Raw genomic sequence first — 23,431 nt, forward strand, 5'->3', positions numbered from 1 at the left:
CACTAATCAAGATAGGAAACACTGGCCATAGAAAACCTTAATAAATGTAAATGGAGAGAAATCACACACAGTGTATTCTCAGACCACAAGAGAATTAAACTAGAAATCAACAACAGAAAGATACCTAGAAAATCCCTACATGCCTGGAGATTAAACAACACACTTCTAAATAACATGTGGGTCAAAGAAAAAGTCTCAAAATATTTTTTAAAACATTTTGAACGAAAATAAAAATACAACTTATCCACATTTGTGTGATACAGCAAAAGCAGCACCTACAGGGAAACTGACAGCACTGATGCATATGCAACCATTCTTCTGTTCTCCAGGGCTTCCTTCCCAGACCACCACTAATACCAAAATCTGAGGATGCTCAAGTCCCTTACATAAAATCATACAGTATTTGCATATAAACTATGCACACACTCCCCACACACTTTAAATGAAGCTTGTCCAACCCATGGCTGTATTCAGCCCAGGGCAGCTTTGAATGCAGCCCAACATAAATTCATAAACTTTCTTAAAACATTGTGAGTTTTTTTGCCTTTTTTTTTTTTTTAACTCATCAGCTATCGTCAGTGTTATTTTATGTGTGGTCCAAGACAATTCTTCTTCTTCCAATGTGGCCCAGGGAAGCCAAAAGATTGGACACCCCCCCTTTAAATCATCTCTAGAGTATGTATAACACCTAATGCAATGTAATACAATAATATAGTATTATAATCTCTAATACAATGTAAATGCTATATAAATAGTTGTTATACTGTATTTTTACATTTTTATTATTTTTTTATTGCTGTGTTATTTTTATTGGCTTTTTTTTTTTCCAAATATTTTTGATCCAAGGTTGGTTGAATCCAAGGATGTGGAACCCAGGGATACAAAGGGCTGACTATGTTAGAAAAGAAAAAAGATCTAAAATCAATAAGCTTAGGAATCTATAGAAAAAGAACAAGTGAAGCCTAAAGAAAGCAGAGAAAAAATAATAAAACTAGGGTATACATCAATAAAACAAAACAACTGGATAAATCATCAAAACAAAAACCTGGTTCTTCGAAAAAGTTAATAAATATGAAGGGAAAATTCACAAAGAGCAAATAAATAGCCAATAAAAATATAAATTGAAGTTTAGTGTTTATAAAATGCAAAGTAAAACAAATACTTGTATGGGTATCAGAATCGAAAGTTTTTGTTTGCATTTTGTTTAATTATATTCTTTACAGGGAAATTCAGAGGACCAGGTCCAAGTATGAATACTGGTACACATATTCCAGAGAATCATTTTGCAAAAACTCAATAGCTGTAAAATGCGTTCATATACTCTGACCACTTTTATACCTTAAGTAACCTGAAATTGAACAAGAAGGGGTACTACATGCTCTTTACTGTATTATGAACATGAAGAAACTGAAATAATCCAAGAGATCTATTTTAAAGAAACAGCAAATTATGCAGATTATGCAGTGTCGGAGAAGTCAAAACTTTTTCTGTAAACGGCCGGATAGCAAATACCAGGCTTTGAGAGCTATATACAGTTTCCATCACATAATCCTTTCTTTTCCTTCCAATCCTTTAAAAACGTAAGGATCATTCTTAGCAGCTGACGGCTGGATCTGGCCCACAGGCCAAACAGTTTGCCAAGCCCTGATTTGCATCTCAATCAATGGTAAGTGCAGCATATATGGGGAGCCATGAAAAAATCAAATTTTAAAATGTTTAACAAAACAGGAACATGCTCAAAATATTGGAAGTAGAATACAAAAATACACACAAGATAAATTTAGAAATCTATGCACACACACATATTTAAAGACTGGAAGAACCTGCATTCAACTGTTAATCCTGGCACTGTGGTGGCAGAAGTGCAGGTGATTTGATTCCATATTCAACCTTTGTTCCCGACTTTCTCTTCCAAGAGGGTGTGCCTTTGGCCTCTCATCCACTTTGTCATTTCAGTCCCCTCACCCCTCCCTCCTTCACTTTCCTCCTTACCCAGACTAAGCGTCATGGTTCACCACTACTCACATGCGATTTTGACTGTGCTCAGTTCCCTTGCCCCTCTCTTACAAAACCTCGGTCTTGTTAAAATCCCAGGCTCTGCCCAAGGTGAAAAACCACATCTCCTAGGTTCGGATTTGCCTCCCCTGCCTGAAGTTTTTCTGCCAGAAGCACAGCTCTTGCGCTCTCAGAAAGCCTTTCCTTTGCCACACACAGAGCAGGCCTATGCTGCTGTCTGTGGCAGGGCCTCCTTGCGAGGCTGGCCCTTGGTTGGCTTCTGGAAACTCAGCTTCTAAAAAGTGCCCCATGCTGATGAGGCTGGGCAGCAAACTCAGCCCTACCAGGGTACGATGGGAGTTATGGAGAACACCTGCCTTCTTTCTGGGAGTCTGTTGAGTAGTTGCGAAGCAGAGGATTCCTACGTGACCAGCCCCCAGTAAAAATTACGGGCACTGAGTGTCTAAAGGGCTTTCCAGGCAGAAATACTGCCCATATGTTACTGTATTTTTCACTGCTAGAGAAAGTCGCTCAATCAATGTGTCAGTGTCCCTCACAGGAGGAAGAGCCTGTGCATGGATTTCTCCAGAGTCCAACATGTCTTTTTTTGTATTGATCTGTCTGCGTATCTGTCCTCATTCACTGTGATAAATCTTATTCTGAATAGAGATAGGCAGCTATCACAGAGGGCAGCCCCCAAGGCTCCAACCCACAGCACACAGGCTCAGGATGCTGCACCAGGTAAGGACCACATGGAGCTGAGCTGCTGGCAGAGGGGAGGAGGCTGTGGGAACCAAGGAAGCTACCAAAGTGAACTTGGGTCTCCGAACTCACCACAGAAGCGGGGACTCCAGGAACTCTGTGGCAGGTTGTTTCTTTCCCCCTCTACTTTATATGAAAAACACCTGCAGTGACCAACTCAAGACTATGAATGGTCATCACTGCACAATGACATGGTGGCTGCCCCTGTTCCACGTAGGGATGCACGTTTTCATTCTGGACAGAGAACAACAGTGAATGCCGACCGTCCTCTGCATTCCCTGGGTGGACAGTCTGGGGCTGTTTTCCACCTGGCCCTTTAGATCTCCTCTCTACCATTCCTCCAAGGTGCTCTGTGCCCAGAGGCTGGCTCCTTGCATCCGAGGGGCTCTACTGCCCCCTGACTTCAAGTGCAGCTGGGTGGATGGTTGTTCTGCTGGTTCCCTGCATGCGGGTTCCCCATGCCCTTTGGGCTCCATCTGATGCTGGACAGCCTCTTCCATAGCAGCAGCAGCAGCAGCAGCTCTGGACTCCAAAACCCAGTGCCCCCGCCCTCAACTGCCAGTTTCCCACTGTGGATAGCCTGGGTGTCTCACCAACCTGTTGCTTCCCTCAACCCTGCCCTGCTCTTTATCAATGGTTCCTTTACTAAACTCTCTTCTGTTCTCTGGTCAAATGTGCCATCTGTTTCCTACGAGGAACCTGACAGCTGCAGCTAAAGCTGAATTTTGGGAAAATGGAAATGTTACGGCAAATTCACGAAGTTATACTGATGGAGAGTGCACAACAGAGCCTTCCCATGGCTTTCCTGTGAAACCCATGTTGTTTGTACCGGGTGACAGGTTCCTGCCGGTTTCCAGTTATGCACAGCATGGCGTTTCCATCCACAACAGGTCACATATACAATGTGGCCCTACAAGATTCTAATGGAGCTGAACACTTCCTATCACAGCAGCTGTCACAGTGCCGTGGCTCAGCGCATGACTCCCGTGTCTGTGGTGATGTGGCATTAACAAACCTACTGCACTGCCAGTCGTGGAAGAGTCCAGCACATACAATTATGTACAGTACAGAATACCTGATATTCTCATCAATGACCATGTTACTGGTTTAGGTTATTTACTGTACTAGACATTTTATCGTGATTTTTGGAGTACTCATCTTACTTATTTAAAAAAGTAACTGTAAAACAGCCTCAGGCAGGTCCTTCAGGAGGCATCCAGAAGAAGGCATCATTGTCACAGGAGGTGACAGCTCCACGCGTGTTACTGCCCGTGAAGGCCTTCCAGTGAGAAAGGTGTGGAGGTGGAAGACAGTGATACAGATGCTCCCGACTCCGGGTAGGCCCAGGCCACTGTGTTTGTATCTTAACTAACAACAACAACAACAAAAGTTTAAAAAGTAAAAATAAATAATTTTAAAAATCAGAAAATACTTCTAGAATAAGGATATAAAGAAAGAAAAAAATTTAAGTTTATAAAGAAAGTTATAGTAAGCTAAGGTTAATCTCTTACTGAAGAAAAAAACTTTTTATATAAATTTAGTGTAGCCTAATTGTACATTGTTTACAAAGTCTACCACAGTGTACGGTGATGTCCTAGACCTTCACATTCACCCACCACTCACTCACTGACTCACCCAGAACAACTGCCAGTCCTGTCAGCTCCACTCACGGTACATGCCCTAGACGGGTGGACCATTTTCACCTTTTATACCATATTATTTTTTATGTTTAGATACACAAATACTTACTGTTGTGTTACAACTGGCAACAGTATTCAGTACTGTACCATGCTGTACAGGTTTATGGCCTAGGAGCAACAGGCTCCACCATACCACCTAGGTGTGCAGGTTATAGCATCTACGCTTGTGTAAACACACACTATGATGTTTTCACGATGATGAAATCGCCTAATGACACCTTTCTTAGAACATATCCCTGTCGTTAAGCAACACAGAACTACGTACACAAAGCAGTGCTAAGCCCTGTGGTGCTCAATCCTGCAAGGGTGGTGAGCACATCACTCGGAAGGTCAGCTCTCCCACCAAGGGGCGGGGCACACTGGGACTCTGGCTTACAACAATCAACTGCACTGGGGCATGCACAGAAAAAAATATGAATAGCATCTTCAACACGGTTGTCTTTAGGAGGTGGGTTGGTTCAACTTCACTGTAGATTTCCATAAAGCGTGAATTGAGGATAATTAATGTAAATTATTTCTAAGATCACAAAAAAACTACTTAAAAAGTAAAAGAAAAAAAGCTTAGTATTAAAGAACAAAAATATTAATGGAGAAATGTAAACACATCATGCATCTACAATCAGAGTATAATAATATACCATAAACAGTATCATAACATAGTCCCTAAAACTTTAGTACTTATGATATATACACATTGTTCTGAGCCTTTCAAATTATTCCCACATTTAATCCCTACAACAGTCCTATGAGGTAGCTTCTATTTTCTTCCTCCTTTACAACAAGGAGACAGAGGCTCAGAGAGGTTAGGCCCCTTGCCCAGGGGCACAGTGACAGGTGAGTGGCTGAGTCCCTCTCAAGGGGTCCTTCTGACCTGGTTATGAAATGGTGAGTCTCTGGTATTACAACAATCATTTTCTTCTCAGAAATATACTTTTATTTTCTCCTCTTGGTATCCATCACCTACGCATCCCTGTCCTAAAGTTAAAATTACTCGGAATGAACCAATGTTTGATGGCCCTTGCCACAGTTCACAGCAAAGCACACACTGACTTTGCAACAAAAATGGCTGCACAGGGAATAATCAGCTGACTTCAACGACTCAGAGAAACTTCTACATTCAGACACCTCAGAGGACCCCTCTAATTTCTGGTCAGTCGCCCTGTCAATCAGCAAACTCATGGCCCTCAGGTTGAAATGTGTTGTCCACCTGGAGTAGGCACTGTAACCTTTGGCCATTGTCTCCAGGACGCAGAATATTTATTCAGAGGCCAAAAGCAGTGCTTTGTGCTTTACTTCCATCTCCTAGTAATGGCTCAGAAAGACAAGGAAGGCCAGCGCAGTGGCTCACGCCTGTAATCCCAGCACTTCTGGAGGCCAAGGCAGGTGGATCACCTGAGGTCAGGAGTTCAAGACCAGTCTGCCCAACATGGCGAAACCCTGTCTCTACTAAAAATACAAAAAATTAGCCAGGTATAGTGGTGCATGCCTATAATCCCATCTACTCAGGAGGCTGAGGCAGGAGAATCGCCTGAACCGGGAGGCAGAGGTTGCAGTGAGCTGAGATTGCGCCACTGCACTCCAGTCTGGGCAACAAGAGCAAAACTCTGACTCAACACAAAAAAAAAAAAAAAAAAAAGACAAGGAAAGCAGGTTTTGTTGTTTGTTTTACTTTCTAATGGAAGATTTGCTAGATTCCTTTAAAAAGGCTTTCTAGAGAGCCAATCATTTCAGTAAGCTACTTTTAGATTAACACCATTTTATACAGCAGTCAATATATGGAATATATGAAATTTATATTTGTTTTTTCCTTCAATACACATGGCCTAGCACTCTACTTCACTGCCATAATCGTACATATGGAGGCACAGGCAGATAAAGTGACTTGTCCCAAGTCACACAGCCAGCTAAGGGCTGACCTGACCCTTCCCGTCTCCTCAGTCTGACATGAGGACCCCACAGTATGCCTACCTCGCTCACCCTTCAGTATCCATTCCACTAACTAGAAAACTGATTTTGCAAATACTATTTTAACAGTGGGGCAGGAATTAACAAACTAAGTAGAATGACTAGTTTTTTTTTTTAATGTAAACCTATTTTTTGCTTATTAATGCTGTACTAAAAACATCAAACAGAAGCGAACTTCTTTTGAGAGACAGGGTCTCTGTCGCCCAAGCTGGAGTACAGTGGCGTGAACACAGCTCATTGCAGCCTCAATCTCCCAGGTTCAAGTGACCCTCCCACCTTAACCTCCCAAGTAGCTGGGACTATAGGCATGCACCACCATACCCAGATAATTTTTAAATTTTTTGTAGAGATGGGGTCTCACTATATTGCCCAGGCTGGTCTCAAACTCTGGGGCTCCAGCAATCCTCCCGCTTGAGCTTCCCAACGTGCTGGGTTTACAGATGTGAACGCTGCCTAGCCAGAAGTAAACTTATTACACATTCTGTTTACATTTTGATCAGTGAACTTTTAGTGACATGTGCAGTGAGCCAGCTGTCCCTCTGGTCATCCTAGGAGACTACTGTATCACTCACATCCCATCAGGTAGAGAAAGAAGGTAAGCACCAACGGCCTAAGAACACCAACATCACAGGGCCAAGAACAGAGCTGCCATCTGTAGGCACCAACTTCCTAATTTACTTCCAAACGTTGAGGAGAGGGAAGTTGAGTGCCCCGGCCATCCTTGTGCCTCCAGGCCCTCGAGAGGCAAAGTGTTGGTGCAGTATGCGCAGAGCATCCTGGGTAGAGGCAGGAAGCAGCACAGGGCAGGCTCAGGCCAAGGGCTCGAGACTTAACACAAAAGGCAGATCCCCAAATAGCTACTCATGTTTCCTGCATTTTCACAAGTCAAAGACCCTCAAATTACTCCAATCTTGATTTATAAATAATCAGAATTATGATACAACAGCACTTTTCATTACAAAATCATCTCTGAATTTTGTAGAATTTATAGCCCTAAAAGAAATCAAAGTCACTCACTCCAGATACATCTCCTGAGTGCACGCTGGATATGAGGCCCGTACCAGGAACTGGGCGTTGCAGTGATGAGAAGCAGCAGGGGGTGGGTGGTGGAGGACAGACCCAAGCATGATGAGATTCCCGGGTGGCCAGCACCAGCCAGGACAGAAGAGGCAGAGCTGGGGATCACCGGTGGGAAGGTCAATGCACAGAGACACTGCAAGAGGCAGCCGAGGGATATTTGCTGGGTGTGCAGGGTAAAGGTCTGGGCCAAGACCTACGGTGGTATCCATGCTATCCACAGCTGTGTGACTAGGTACGTCCTCAAGAAATTGAATTCAACGGAGGAGACACTGCCCGGCGTCACTGTGCCTGCCAGAGCCCGGCAGCAGGCAGAAGGAACCAGAAAAAGAGACCCCGGCCCCAGAGGGCAGCAGCTGGTGGAGGAGTGAGAGAGTGGGGGAGGAGGGGGGCATGGAACCAGGAGAAGGGAGTGGAGAAGAGGGGCAGCGGTGCTGCTTCCAGGGCCAGGGAGCAGCATGAAGACAGACAAGGGTCTGCCACATCTGGAACGGCGAGGCCGTCTCCTTGGCAGCAGCAGTTTCAATAGAGTGGTGCAGATGAAGACAGCTTTTTTCAACCTTACCTAATCAGTATGGTTTTTGTTTTTCATTTAATAGATACCAAAGAATCCACACAATAGCTGAATGGATATGTCATATCGCATTACTCCTCTGCTTCAAACCCCCAAACGGCATCTCATCAGAAGAAAACCCACCAAACGCACCAAGACCTATCCGCCTTCTGCCGTGGCCTCCCCTCCTAGTCCTACCCCCTTCTGCAGTGGCCTCCCCTCCTAGTCCCGCCCCTTCTGCAGTGGCCTCCCCTCCTAGTCCTGCCCTCTTCCACCGCGGCCTCCCCTCCTAGTCGTGCCCCATTCCGCTGTGGCCTCCCCTCCCCACACTTGTTCCGGCCACACTGGCTTGGCTGCTGGGCACACCTTCCCACCACACTCCTGCCTCAAGAGCCTCTGCACCTGCCGAGCCCCTGCCCTCTGCTCACCCCACAGCCCACAGGACCCAATCCTGGCCTCACTTAGGCCTCATCCCAAGAGAGGCCCTTTGTCACCCCTAGCTACTCACCACCCTGTTACTCAGGGTTACTTCTCTCCCTGGCCTTTGTGACCTGACGCAGTTTTATCTATTTGTTTACTCTGTCTCCCCTACTAAAACACATTTTCAAAGACATCAAGAATTTTATCTGACACTATATCTCTTAAATCTGGAATGGTGTTGCACATAGTGGAAGCAAAATACCTGTTAAATTAATAATGGCACTCAATAAATTAAGTATCAGACCAGGGGGTTCAGGAGCTGTTTGGAAGAGAAAATACCTCTAAGTATTGGGTTGGTGCTGCTAACACCTAACTTGAAACATAATTATTTCAAACTTCCCTAAGTTTCCCCATCATGCAAGTAGACCCCAGACATGCAGCAGCCCCCACACAGATGCACTTACAGTAATCGCAGGTGGTATAAAGTGCGATTGTCCTGCTTGAGCCACGGCCCTTTATCGAACTTCAGGTATTCAATGTCCTCTACCACCTAAGACAGGAAAAATTCCAATTTAAACAGAGAACCCCATTTTAGAAATTTAAATGAAATAACTTTTTTTTGAGACAGGGTCCAGCTCTATCATCCAGGCTGGAAAGTAGTGGCACAATCACAGCACACTGCAGCCTTGGCCTGCTGGGCTCAAGCAATCCTCCCACCTCAGCACCTCAGCCTCCCGAGTTGCTGGGACTACAGGCATACGCCACCACATCTGGCTGATGTTTGTATTTTTAGTAGAGATGGGGTCTCGCCATGTTGCCCAGGCTGGTCTCAAACTCCTGAGCTCAAGCGATCCTCCTGCCTCAGCCTCCCAAAGTGCTGGGATTACAGACGTGAGCCACCATGGCTGGCCAAGAGGTAACATTTTAATACATTATAAGCTATGAATATTTGGCAGGAAGAATCACACCGTAACAGTCAGAATGGAAGTGAAGCTGGCTGACCTTTAATGAAATGGTGGGGTTGAGTGTTGCATCACAGTATGGCCTTGCCTAGCTAACACTCAGGGATCAAGTAGGACAGACATTACCCTGCAGGCTGGGAGAAAACGACAGGTGAGAACAATGAAGACTAGGGGAGAAAAATCAGCCTTCAGGACAGGCTGCTCATTTCTTCCCAAGTAAGTTCCTTCTAAAAGGCAAAACCTAGCCCCTCAAAATGACAAAATAAGATACAAACCCATTACCTAGAGAGACCTAATGATCTAGGTGCCCGGCCTCAAGGCTGGCTGTCTACACAGTCTGACCTTCCAGAGGAGTAATCTTTCCATACGCATTCTCTCCTCACAACAGGCCAAACTCATGAACCCTCAGTTTCGGGAATTTGAGTAAATTCAAAAACGAACTCAAATAACATAGTATTAGAGACAAAATGTATTATTCTTCTTCTAAGATACATGCCACCTAAACAGTCTCTCAAAGGTATATAAATACTCTAAAAACAGAAACAGAAGGCGGAGGAGAAAATGAAATGTAATTTAATCAGTCTGAGGAGAATAAACCAAGGTCTCAAAAGAACTTTACAACTGGTAGTAGCAGAGCCTGGGCGAGAATGCAGGGCTTCCCTCTGCAAGGAGAATGCTACTCTGTGCAGAAAAGCTCAGTTAACCTCCCTCTTCTCATCCTCCCAATGCTGAGAGGCAACTGAAGCGTGCTTGTCACCCCAGCAGCCAACTATGCAAAGCTTCTCTGTTACCCGGGCACCACTCACACTTCAAGACCAGATCTTGAAACTTGTATTTTCTTCTAGAATTGTTACACCTCGTTTTGTTTTTAGTAATTTATGCTTAATATATAAAATACAAAATAAAAAACTTGTTTTTTAACAAATGGATGCTCATTTGCCTCAGTACCATTTAGGAAACAATTTTCCTCTACTTCATTTTTGTAATTATCCTTTAAGGAACTAACTTTGCCAAACTGAAGATACTTACACACAGGTGCATACAAGTTTCTGGACTCTTGTTTTGTTCCACTAAGCTGTTTATTAATTCTTGCATTAACACCACAGTGCTCTCCTTACTACAATCGTATAGTTTGTTTTTGTATGTGAGAGGGCAAATGTTCTTTCGTTATTCTTCTTCAGATGTTTTAATGTTTGTCTGGCTGTTATTCATAAAGTTCCCTGAAAACTACACCAAGATTTACTAGACTTTCACAAAACACACTAATTTAAGGAAAACTGTTATCTTTACATGTAAATCTTTCCCATTAACTAATCCAACTTTCAATTTTCCATCTCTTTAATAAAAATGGTGGAGTGGATGACCCAAGATTCTGTGACATCTGTAATTTTCAGATCGTAGAAACCGAATTACTTGAAAGAAACTCGAAACCTCATGGCCAGGGGAGTGTGATGATGGGTTTGACTGGCACTGCTTTCAGGTGATAAAACAGTGATGTTTGTTAAGACCAGTGGGAATCTAACTGACGATCTGATTTGCAAGAACCTTACACATGAATCAAATGTAGGAATAACTTTCAACTTTTCAACCATTTTCTTACCTTTTTTGAATCTTGAGCTTCCCTTGCAGAATACTGTAAAACCTCACATTTTTCACTGTAAGAAAAAACAAGATGAAATTCAGTGTAAACTTTTCCAAGCTGAAGTTAAATGTACAAATGAATACATACCGCTAAAGTCTCCTGCTCAAATTTAAAACCTCACATTCTCTGCACTGGGCATTGTGCTGGGCATGTGAGAGTGCATTAGAGCTTGACTGGTTCAGAAGGACATGTTAAAAGAAGCCAGAATGTTCTCATGGCTGGCTTGACAGTGACAACAGCAGGACCATTTCCTCGTTTCCCTTCTCCTGACTACACTGCCCCCAAGCCAAGGGCGTGACAGCCCACAGCCATCACTGTCCACAGGAGCAAGGTACATGAGCCATGCCAGCAGCTGCACATACCATCGCCAAATGCAGTGCCCGCTGCAGGGAAGGACAACAAAGCCTAGGGCCTAACCGAGCACAGGCAGAAGGCATCTTTACACCAGAGCACCCTCCACACATTTAGGATGTAAACATACAGGGTAAGTAAATACTCCAAGAATGTACAAGCTATTTATTCTCATACTGAAATCAGCATCTGACCCCTACAATGGTACCAAACAAACTTCACCAACTGTGCTGACCATCCTCAACAGACCACTGGTTGATTAAATTACGTAGTGCAGGTAAAGTGCTTGTATTTTATTAAGTCTCATCATTACTGACTCACATCACTTCCAAAGCGTAGGAAAAAGAAAAAAGTCTTCAAGCTCTACAATCACTCAGTAACACATCTGTTCCACACAAGTCTATAACTCACAATTCACAGAGTCATACAACTGGATAATAGATTCTTACTGCAACGAGATCACTGCACTCCTCACAGCACCCTTAAGATCAACATAAATGGTCAGAAACTGTAAGCAGAGTGAACAATAAATCCACAGTGAGGAAAGTAACTTACTGCATTTGCCATTAGGGCTGGCAAGGAAAAGGCCACGCTAATTACAGGACTGGCTGTATTGCTTCCTGAACCTCTACAGCTACCCATTGTTATTACGAAGAGAAAGGCACAAAGTGACAAAGGAGAATAATTCCCTCTGCAAGTCACCTAAGTGAATACTCAACTGAAGTGTATAGGAGACAGAGGTCTTAAACATCCCTGATGAACAGGGCTGGCACAGAAACATTATTTGTTCTCACACAGCAATATGAAAGGTCACAAACTATTTGACATATTTGCACAAGAGTGGTCATGAGAGATCAGGACGATGTGACAGTTTCGTTCAACACACAGAACTGAACAGACATTAGCTGAAGCCCCACCAGGAGCCAGGTGCTGTGTGGGGTACGGAAGGTGGGGAAGACAGGGCTCCTGCCCGTAATGAGCTCCAGACCCCAAACTACCTGATGAGAGCAACCTGGAGAGTCTGTTTTCTATCTTCTGTGCGCCCGATTCAGCATGCTAACAACCTCGGCAACAGACAAATAAAACCGCCTCCGTCCAGTCACACCTGCCTCTCATTCCCACTTAGGTGCCTTGTGAAAGGACGCCTAAAATAAGAAGGTATCAAGTGTGGAGTCAGGGATCTGGAGGAAACCCCATAAAGGGCTGGGCCAGCAGTTCACGTGTGACCTCAATGGCGGTTATTCCTATAGGTCGCTCAGGGCCGAGGAGAGCCACAAGCTGTATTACTGAACCCACAAGTTACTTCAATACTTCCAGAGCCTCCCCAGCTCCTCACCCACCTTAGAACAATCTGAAACAATAAAGACAGTTACAAAACTCGCTACATGTCAGGCTGGTCACTCAGTGCTCCTCCTCCTGTCTCTGAAATCTCAGAGGAGACGATTCTTTCTCAGAAAGGCCTTCCCTACCCTGTCTTGTGTACCTCTGTGTCTCAGCTAACACTGACACTGGGAGCTAGCAGTGTTGGAGCTGAGTAAATAAATATATGTTGAACACGGGAATGGCCAAATGTTTGTGCAACTAAGTTGATACTCATACTCATTAACACATTCACAATTAAGGTAATGAGGAGAAAGACATGTACGCCTAAGATCTGGGTCATAAATATTGACAAAGCCAGAAAATACACATTCCTATGAGAGTTAGCTCATTGTACCTCTTAAAATCCCACAATACAAATATTTTGGAAAAGGCTGCAATGCTCTTTATGCATTCATAAGCAACAAATACAAAAACAGTGAAGCATCACCATATATCAGCACGTGACAGAGAGAAGGGCTAACACAGGAGGAACTGCTCAAAGACAGGAGACACAGAACTTCAACGGAGCCATCATCTTGTCAGGTCAATCTGCTTTATTTCAAATACTAGTATTAAAACTAAAAACATTTCTCTTACTTAGTTTTGATTTTACTGTTTATTAATTATCTATGATCTAACAATATTGTCTTCTAAGGTCTAACCTAAGATCTAACAATAAAAATATTCAGTATTTAACTAAACAATGGTTTAAATATACAAGCCCGGGAAACCTAATATTGTTTCTGTTGGAAAATAACTCCTGAATTCTAAAATGCTAATGGCCAATAAATTTTAAAATACAACTCGTCATAGGTTTCTTGCAATTTTACACAAAATAGTTTCAGCCAAATTTCATAGTGAATTTCTATGAGAAAACTTTTAAGATCCAAGTCCATCACAAAGCTGCAGTTTGATCTTGGTCTACAATTCAGCACTTAAAATAATGCATACTGCATAGAGTACATCTGGTACTCATTCTTCAATGTGTGACAAATGACCCCTACATCAAGTGGCTCCCATCAATCCATACGGCTTGAGCTGTCAGATAAGATCTACTTTAACAATGAACAGAGACTGTATCTGTTCCTAAAACAGGAGCTAAAAACACAGCAAGACCAAGTGGTAAGAAATAAATGCTTGAGGCTTAACGAGTCTATGAGGGCGGCAAAGTAAAAGAAACTCTTGCCCTGTGCGCAGGCTGAAACCAGCCATTATTTTGCTGATGCTGTAGCTAGAAACTCCATTTGAGAACTTACGACAAAGCTCTTTCTCAGTGATGTTTTTGAAGCCAGAAGATCTCCAAGAGTAATTTTTGAGCCTGAAACTCTAGGGTCAACTATCTCTGTTTATGCTGTTTATTCACGTTGGCTCTAGATACTTCCCTTGGTATTGTGGCCTTGGAAATAGGGCAGTACAACAGGTTAAAAGGAAGCCAGAGGCCACCCTGTCTTCTTACCACCTAAGAAAGAAACGCTCACCACAAACAAGCAGAGATGACATAAACGTTAATACTTACGGTACAGAAAAAACTCCCTGAATAGAACATTTCTCTTATTCACTTTTGATTTTATTATTAATTACCTACGGTCTAACAATATTATCTTCTAAGGCTGTTCATTGTGAATATTCAGTATTTAACTAAAATAAATTTAAAAATAAAACTTTTTTTCTAAAATTGCTATACTTTTGTTTTTATTCACAACTTCACAGTTACTTTGAAATTTTAAACAACAAGAACATGAGATTTTTAGGCACCAAAAGAGGCTTAGGGTTTTAAAAAGTATGAGAAATAGTATAAAAATCTTTATTTCAAGCATTATTCAAACAATCTGAGTTTAACTGGACGTGAATGAGTGTGGCAGACATTCCTTACACACGAATATACCCAAGGAGCGCAGAATGACAAGCCATAGGATGAGTGAAACCATATTTTCCATGTGCTTTCAACAAAGAAAGAAAGGGGGAAAAGAAAGAAAAACAGTCTGGTGGTGTTTCCTTCATCTAATCCAAACATCTCTCAAGGACACTCCATCTAATCCAAACATCTCTCAAGGACATCAATTAAGAATGTCTAGAGAATGTGTTATCTTTCATGAATTTTCTCCATGAATACACTTCCAATCAATCCTTCTAGGTAAACACGAATGTTTAGTTGCCACCTGAAGTAAAAATACACAAGTTCTCTATGGTAAAACCCGTCATGGAATAGAGCTTGGTTTACTTCTAGCATCAAAAAACTTCAGAAATATAGCAGAGCAAAAGTACTGACAAGATAAGCAAACCAAAACAAATAAACCAATAAACCCCACAAAAATCAAACTGAAATGTCTCCTGTTTTTCTTATTTATAAACATCAGATTAAACATCTCAGACAATATCCACTGCAGTAAATAAGACAGAAAACTCCCTGGGCTGCTGGGGCCTAAGAAACGAGTGGCGAAGAAGTTTTAGCCCCGTAAATCAGTCGTGTGTTTGGCTCACCTCATCTCAGGAAGAAAGGTTTTCTTATAGGCATTCTCAATGTCCTGCAGATAGGCAGAGGTGATCTTCATTTCATGTGGCTAAACAAAAGCAGAAAAATCAAACCGGGAAACATTTAGAGTTCATTTTCTTTGACCTGTGCATATATAAAATGCGAAGACAATCACTGAGCACCATTTTCTTACAACTCACACCGGGCACTGTGGGGACTGCGGGGTGACAGCAAAGGGTCCCAACATCAGCTAGAGTCATTCTCCTTCTACTACAGTGAACACCTGAGCCTGTCGAAGTGCTCCCATAGCGTGACTTTCTCCACACATTCTAAGATGTATACTTAGGGCAAGAAAGATGCCTGTTATGAAGCAGCACTGCCTGTCTTTCCTGTCTGCCTCATGCCTGAGTGCAGGAATGAAAGAGCACCAAAAATTGGAGGCAGCGGCCTGTCTGTCCGCCATCTGTCCTCAGCACACTCTCTTCTTGTCACTTGACTCTCCCTGCATCTCTCCAACTTGCTCGCCACCTCCATCGCTCACCCATCTCCCCGCAACCACTTCTCCCACTTTCTACGGCTGTCACCTCTCTCGTCATCTGAAATGCACTATGCCAATTTCAGAAACTTGAAAATCTAATTATGAGTAGCAAGTTTTAAAATTTAAAACTCCTTACAGTTTCACACTATCTTCTCAGCCCGTTTTGTTTTCTTCACATCATTTACCTCTATTTGATGTATTTATTATTTATCTCCTTGCTTGCTGTAGGTCTCCCCCATCAGCATATGAGCTCACGGGTGAGGACCTCATCCACCCTGCTCACTGGTACGTCCCTAGCACCAAGCAGGGTCTAGTACAGAGTGGATGGTCAATCAACACTTACAGGAGAGAGAGGAAGGAAGAAAGAAATGAATAGGCCTGCGGTTTCAACCTACAAAATGATGAAAACATTCTAAAACTGGATTATGGCAAGAGTGGCAACAACTTGGTAAATTTACCCAAAATCATTCAGTCGTACCCTTAAAATGGGTGAATTTTATGGAGCATAAATTATACCTCATTAAAGCTGTTCAAAATAAGAAAAACCCTATCATTCAAAGAATATTTACTGAACATGTATTAATTCCAGTAATGAGACGGGGCACAGGGAAAGGATGATACAGGCAATGCTGCACTTCATTGCTCCGTCAAAAGGGGGAAAGGCAGTAATTGGGAGTTCTATTTTCCAATAAGGACTTGGTGTCTGGGCAGAGACCATCTTCGTTCATCTTTGCAGCCTCCTAGGTGCCTGGCACAGGCGCCTTGCATATAGGAGGTGCTCTGTATTAGAGGAGTGAGTGAAATCAACAGAAGTATAAAAGAGGTGATACGATTCTAAATCTCTATCATTAGCTATGTGCCAAGTAGAATAAGATTAAATGTTAACTGATTATAAAAGAAACTCTAGTGTAATATAAGCCCATAACATGCAACATAACACAACCGTCTCAGAAATCTGACCTGAAGTTACTTGATAAAATATGTAGTTATTGATCACTTTGACTGTTTTCTTAGAATCTAGAAATGGTTTTCGGGTATTCCCATCAGTTATTCCCAAAAGGTGCAATACTGAGACACAGACTGCACTGAAATAAAAATCAAAATAAGAACACAGACTTACTGATAATGTGATGTCTTTTATAAAATGGGGTAATTTTAGCTGATGACAGTATTGAAGACTTTACTTGGAAAAATTAAAAAGTTGACAGCTCTACTTTAGACCTCAGAATTATTTTTGAAATACTGTTTTCCCAGATAACAAAAGAATTATCTAGAGAATGTTAAATGTATGACTTTGTTTTTCTCAATAAATGTCAGCATAATAAGCAAAGGTGTCCAGTTAGTCCACTGAGAAACAAACATTTTGAACTTGCAGTTCCCTCCTTTTGCCACTTGATGGAAAGTTCTTAGAAGTCTAGCTATACAACATACTTACAAGCATATGCTTAAACAATAAAAGTTCCAGAGTGGCAATAGAAAGGCATACATAGACATCTCGCTGTTTCTACTATTGCAACAGAGAAGGAAAGTTAGTCCCATGGATCTTTCAGGAGCAGCAAAAAATAACCAGAGCTTTACTGTTGCCCTGACAAGAACCCACCATCCAGAGAGGTATTTCCTGAGCACCTACAAGAATTCCGGCACTGAGGATGGGCATCAGAGTGAGGAACAGGCAGGTAGCCCTGCATTTTCATCACAGTATCAAAAAGGAGACCATATTCTCCTCCAGGAAAAAATAATATAGTATTAAACAAGCAGTGAAACCCCGTCTCTACTAAAAATACAAAAAAATTAGCCGGGCGTGGTGGCGGGCGCCTGTAGTCCCAGCTACTTGGGAGGCTGAGACAGGAGAATGGCGTGAACCTGGGAGGCGGAGCTTGCAGTGAGCCGAGATCGTGCCACTGCACTCCAGCCTGGGTGACAGAGCGAGACTCTGTCTCAAAAAAAAAAAAACAAAGAACTCGCCATAGGGCAAAGACGGTCTTTGTTTCATCTCAGGATCCTCCATCAAGCCGCCAACAGAGCTACCGACGGCCACAGGGTCACTTCAAAGGCATTGCTTCGAGGCCACCTAATTAAGATCCAGTGAAAACTACAAAGAGTAAATGGATGTGTGTGGCTATCACTGCTCTACTGTTCTAGAACTGGTAAGTAAGAAAAAGGGGGAGAGGCACGATTTGCGTTAAATAGATTGAAGCGATGAGGGATATTAGAAATTGTTTCCAATGTGGAAGAAAACGATAGGACACAAAAACCTCATCAGAGAACAGAAAGGTACGTGACAGAGGGATGGAGGACGCTCTGCCAGGAGGCCCTCCCCAGCCTCCCAAGTTTAAACAGCTGAGGGGACTCAGGGACCACAGTGGGACCGCAGAGCACTGGTGGGCGGCAGGCCCGCAGGCTGTGGCACCAGGCCGAGCCATGGGGTCTCCCCTCCACCCCTGCAGATGCCCTCTCTCAAGTGGGAACAGGGTGTGTGTCACCCTCCTCGTGAGGACTGGTAGGAATTAGTATAAATGCTATTAAAACAGGGCTTTTAGTGCTGATCTACATTCAAAATAGAGATGCTTGGCCTTTGATCGAAAACTGCATTACATCTCCTTTCTTCTGAATCCGCCTCTGGACCTCTGGAACAGGCACATCGATGTAAATCACCAGGTGAGGGGGCAGGTAATCGCAGATGGTGACGCTCTTCACCTCGTTGTAGTGGTCCACACCTGGCACACAGGAGAAAGGGGCACTGTCACCTACCAGTCCCCACACGGGTTTCCAAAACACACTCCTACTTGAATAAAAGGGCAAACATACACGCAATTCTCAAAGCCACGTACCAATCTACAAACCCTATCTCGGTCACAGTTCTAAGCACTGACCACACACATGGCATGTGACTGTGCTCCAGGTGCCACAGGGCATGTGCAGACAGCAGCTGTGGTGCCCACAACCCTGCAAACAGGGCTTGTCGCCTCCACTGTATTTACAAACCAAAGGTCTGAGGCCCAGAGAAATTAAGCTACTTACACAGAGTAAAATACCAGCATTTAAACTGTGACCTTAATCATCCTAAAAGACAGATCTTTAGCACATCTTAGCCACATTTAAGGGTTCACTTTTGCTCCTGAGGCAAGACGTAGGTCACACAAGATGGAGGTCACAGTTCAGTGATCTTTGAACTGAAATATATTCCATATGCTTGCAGTGTATATGTTGCAGGTATATAGTATACGTGCTACTATATTTCTTCATAGTAATAATAGATACAAGAGTCTGGTCTTCTCTGAAGAATAAAGAACAGCTTTAAATACTTTATTTTTCAAATAACTCAGCTGAAAATCATCAAGCTACATTTATCCCGGTTCAGTAAGTACAATCAGCTGCACAGAAGTATCTACTGAGTTAGATTTAGTGACAAAATGAAATTGAAAGCAGCTAAGGCTGAGGAATAATTCTCCTAAAGTGATCACTACACAGAATGCATAATCCAGACGGCACCCGCAGGGCCCGTGCCACCCAAGGGAACCCTGCCGCTCTTCAGAGCACTCTGCACCTGCACACCCAACCTCCCAGAAGCCAACAGAGAGTGCACGCCAGTGCATGTGGAGAGGCCATGCTGAGAAGCCATCCCCTCTGCAGCTTTTCACATGTGGAACCTTCCAGAAGTGACAGACGGCCATGCTAGGATCCACAGAAAGACAACTATTTTGCTTTAAAGGAAATGGGCTGGGCACAGTGGCTCACGCCTGTCATCCTGGCACTTTGGGAGGCCGAGGTGGGCGCAGATCGCTGGAGCCCAGGAGTTCAGGACCAGCCTGAGCAGCATGGTGAAATCCCATGTCTACCAAAAATACAAACATTAGCCAGTCTCCTAACCTAGTCTCAAAATAAATAAAAATTTAAAAAATTAAATTAAAAAAAAAAGTTCCAGTGAGCATTCCTAGTAACCTCACTCTAGAGGCAATTGTGGGACGAGCCTTTGGCTCAGGGTCAGGAACGGCATGAGCTAAAGAACAAGGAAGACCACCCAGGAGGAGGTGTGACAAAGCAAAGGGTGGAGGCTGCCAGTGGAGTACCGTTTGCCTGAGCATACAAACACAAACCCGCAGCCAGGCAGAGCACACGGGACCTCAGGTCTGCTTCCTGACTGCTGGACCGGTAGCAGGCCGGTCTCTCCTGCTGCTGAGGTGAAACCTCCCTTCACCAAGTCTGCTCTCACCCTGCTTCCCACCCTCACTCTTACTTCTGTCAGTACACCCACTTCTCAGGTGGTTCCCATCTTGCTCTATGCCACCTGTCCTTTAGCCAACATGATCTGCTTTCCCCCAGCCCAGCACTCAAACGACTCTGGCTAACGTCACCAGCCCCCGAAAGGTGAAACGTGACAGTCACTTCTCAGTTCCCATCAGAGTCACAGCACATGTGACACCAACAACCAACCCTCCCCACATCCCCTCTGCTTCCTCCTGTGCACCTCTGATCATTCGGCTTCAATCCCTCAGTGGCGGTCTCATCACCCCAGAAATGGTCCCCAAAGAATCTGGTCTCAGCCCTACCCCATCACCCCTTGGGCTTTCTCAAAGAAAGCATGCTCACGGTCAGTGCTGGACCCCCAACGCCTGCAGACTCCAGCCCAGGCCAATCCTCAGACTTCAGCAGACACTCAGCAGATGCTGACAGGTGTCTCCTGCCACCTTGCCATGGGAACCTCACACTCAGGAATCCAACGCCCAAACATGAAGCCATATCGGTCCACTGCCCCTGTGTGTCCTTCCCCCTTAGCGGCCCACTAGCCAGGGCAGGTCCACGCCACTCCCCACTGTGCACACAGGAAACCACCCACCCAGGCCTGCCCAGTGTCCCTCCTGAGCGGCAACTCCCACTGCCCAGTGCAGCCTCCCTGCTGGGCACGCCTGTCCCACCCCAATTTCCTCCCAGATAGGCTCCTTCCCCTTCCGTCTCTCCTCACCAAATGCATCCTTCAGATGAAGGCCTGCAACCATTTTAAACTCACATCTAACCACGTCTCTGCCATGCTAAAAATCCTCCAGTGGTCCCTCACTAGTTTCAGGACAGAAGCCAAGCATCCTCGCCGAGGCGCAGCTCCTTCCTCGTGCAGCCTCATCCAGCATCATTCTCCCCCAGCACCCAGCCCTCACTATAGGACACCACCACCAGCCTGTGGCACACGCAGGCTTCTCCACCATCCCCACACCTCCCTCACTCCCACTGTGCTACAGATGACAGGCCATTCATCACAACAGCTGTCCCTGACACTATCCCATCTCCCAGCCGGTTACACATTTCTCCTACATGCCCCCAAAGCACCCAGGAGTAATGCTCAGGAGCTGCTAAGTACACTTTATTACAATGAACCATCCCCGTTGGTCCAACAGCCCCCAACCCCGGGCCCGTGGGAGCCTTGTCTTAAGTTTCTTCACATTCATATCCCTAGCACCTAAGAGAGCCTGGCACACCACAGGCACTCCAGAAACACTTGCTGGTGACCTGACCCGCTGCTCAGCATGTCCAGGGAGGATCAGCCCCTATCAGAAGCAAGGGCTTGCAGTGCTCTTCTGGGCAGCAAGCTCACAGGTGGAGTACCGGCAACACCAGGACACACAAGCAGCCAGAAGCAGGCGCCTCCACAGAATCGTCACCTGGCTTGCTTCGGCCTCCTCTTTCATTAATCAACAGTACTTCCTCTGAGCTCCCAGATTCCAGCTTTCCACTGGCTCCAGCCACCCCAGTCTACAGATGAAAATGCCGTCAGTCAGACTGTCCACCAGGGCTATTCAACGCACCGCCCAACACAGTCCTAGTCACAGACACCCCAACCCCAAGGGCTGACTCCTCAAGGTCAGCCTGCTTCAAACCAGGGGGTCTTTGTTCCTTTCCATTTGCCACTTGTCAGACCTTCCCCAATACAGCAACACAAAGCTACTGTCCTGAAAAATGGCAACGTGTCAGAGGGAAGCACTCTGATGATGCTGGCAACTGGCAGGGCTAACATCCCAATTCATCAAAATCACACACTAGAAACCGGAAAGTCTGTTACAATTAGAGCTACAGCCTAGGTATTGCTAGGGCAAGCTAAGAGCGGGGGAGGTTCTAACGGGAGGCTGTGGGGGCTGCACTTTAAGCTGCGTGTGTTTGAGGTCCAGGGCTCCAATCTGCTTTCACAGGGAGACATGACAGCACAAAAGACACCTATTTCAGGAGGGAGAAAGGGTGGAAGATACTTAGGAAGCTCCTTTTTCCAGCGGAGACCGATTAAGTAATGGCATTTATTCATCTATCTAACAGACATTCATAAACACAGTAAGTGCAAGGTGAGTCTATCACAGCCTTTGCAAAGTTGCACCACACACCCAGAAGCGGGTCTGCAATGCTGACTCACACTGCTTTCGGATGAATCCCTGGTTGTACATCGCGTCCAGGAACACAAAGTCACTGAAGATGGAGCGCTCCAACACAACACCTTGTCCTGTTTAAACATAGGCAAACAGAAATTGAAAATCAGACAGATAGCAAAGCACTGTCAACTGATCACTGCATTTCAGAAAAAAGAAAATAACAATCATTTACAATTCCATTTCCACACCAAAATACTGGAAAGAACATAAACATATTTGTAAGTGGGAAATCATTTTCAAAAACTGAAGTATCTTTTCAGTTTTGAGCAATATAACATCATTTCATTAAGTCAGCTATAACAGAAAGCATCCAGTTAATACAAAAAGTGCTTGTTTTTAAATAATGTATTCCACCCCTACGGTGCCCACCCCCATCCTGCTCCTGCCCCCACCATTCCAGTCAGGTCTACTGATGTTGGGCTACTTCTCAACCTCACCTCTGTCCACTCCCAGCCTCACTGGCTGTGTTACTATCACAGCAGCCCCGACGGACACTTGCGCAGCTCAGAGCACTAGTCCCCAGCTAGCCTCCTTGCAGTCAGCCCTGCTGTGTCTGGGCAGAGGCCTCCCCTAATCTTCCTACCCAGCCTCTCCCCATAGCCTCCTTCCTCAGAGCAGCCACCACTCACTTGGGGCAAGACATTCCTGTTTCCACATCGAGTCTTCATCCCTCTACCAAAACACAGGCTTCCCTCCCTGTGGCGCCCTTAGCTCCCAGAATGGGTCTGGCACACAGCAGACAGGCACTAAATATTTAATGAATACATTAACCCAGTTCCAATTTGCCCCAAGAATACTGAGATGGGAGCAAGCTGCACTTTTTTTTTCTAAATGGGAAACAGGTTACTATAGTACCAAAAAAAGCAAGGTTTTATTTAACAAGTAAAATGTTTCTTTTTCACTTTAAGAAATGAGTAGTCAGAAGACAGGGTTGAAGAATGCTTTAAAAAGAACGAGGAGTAAGCCCGGATGTCAGTGTGAAGTCCACGCTACGACATCAGCTCCTGGATTGGCTCCTGGTAAAGAACCTCAAACCAGAAACAGCAGACCACATTGTTTTCTTAGGAGTAACACTAACCAAGATCAGGGTTTACGTTCATATAAGAAAAAAAGAAGCACTAATAAAATGTTGAAAAAGCAAGACAATAACTCCACCGCCGTACAACTGTGTGGATACGTGTCATGGACACACACTGCATCCATGGAGATCTGAAGGAGCAT

The 23,431-nt window shown here is 44.4% G+C and overlaps 1 protein-coding gene across 5 annotated transcripts in view; it reads right to left on the reverse strand.

Annotated features, from left to right (window-relative positions):
• Window positions 1-23,431, reverse strand: part of NDUFA10 (NADH:ubiquinone oxidoreductase subunit A10) — a 146,138-nt gene that overhangs the window by 117,439 nt on the left and 5,268 nt on the right. For all 5 annotated transcript variants that reach the window (XM_055379013.2, XM_055379014.2, NM_001279649.1 and 2 more), the window contains 5 exon segments: window positions 22,195-22,281; window positions 18,396-18,517; window positions 15,271-15,350; window positions 11,035-11,089; window positions 8,937-9,022 (listed from right to left, as the gene is read on the reverse strand). In XM_055379013.2, the coding sequence (XP_055234988.1) occupies window positions 8,937-9,022; window positions 11,035-11,089; window positions 15,271-15,350; window positions 18,396-18,517; window positions 22,195-22,281 (430 nt within the window).

This window comes from Gorilla gorilla, chromosome 11 (genome assembly GCF_029281585.2).
Source record: "Gorilla gorilla gorilla isolate KB3781 chromosome 11, NHGRI_mGorGor1-v2.1_pri, whole genome shotgun sequence".
Classification (NCBI taxonomy): domain Eukaryota; kingdom Metazoa; phylum Chordata; class Mammalia; order Primates; family Hominidae; genus Gorilla; species Gorilla gorilla.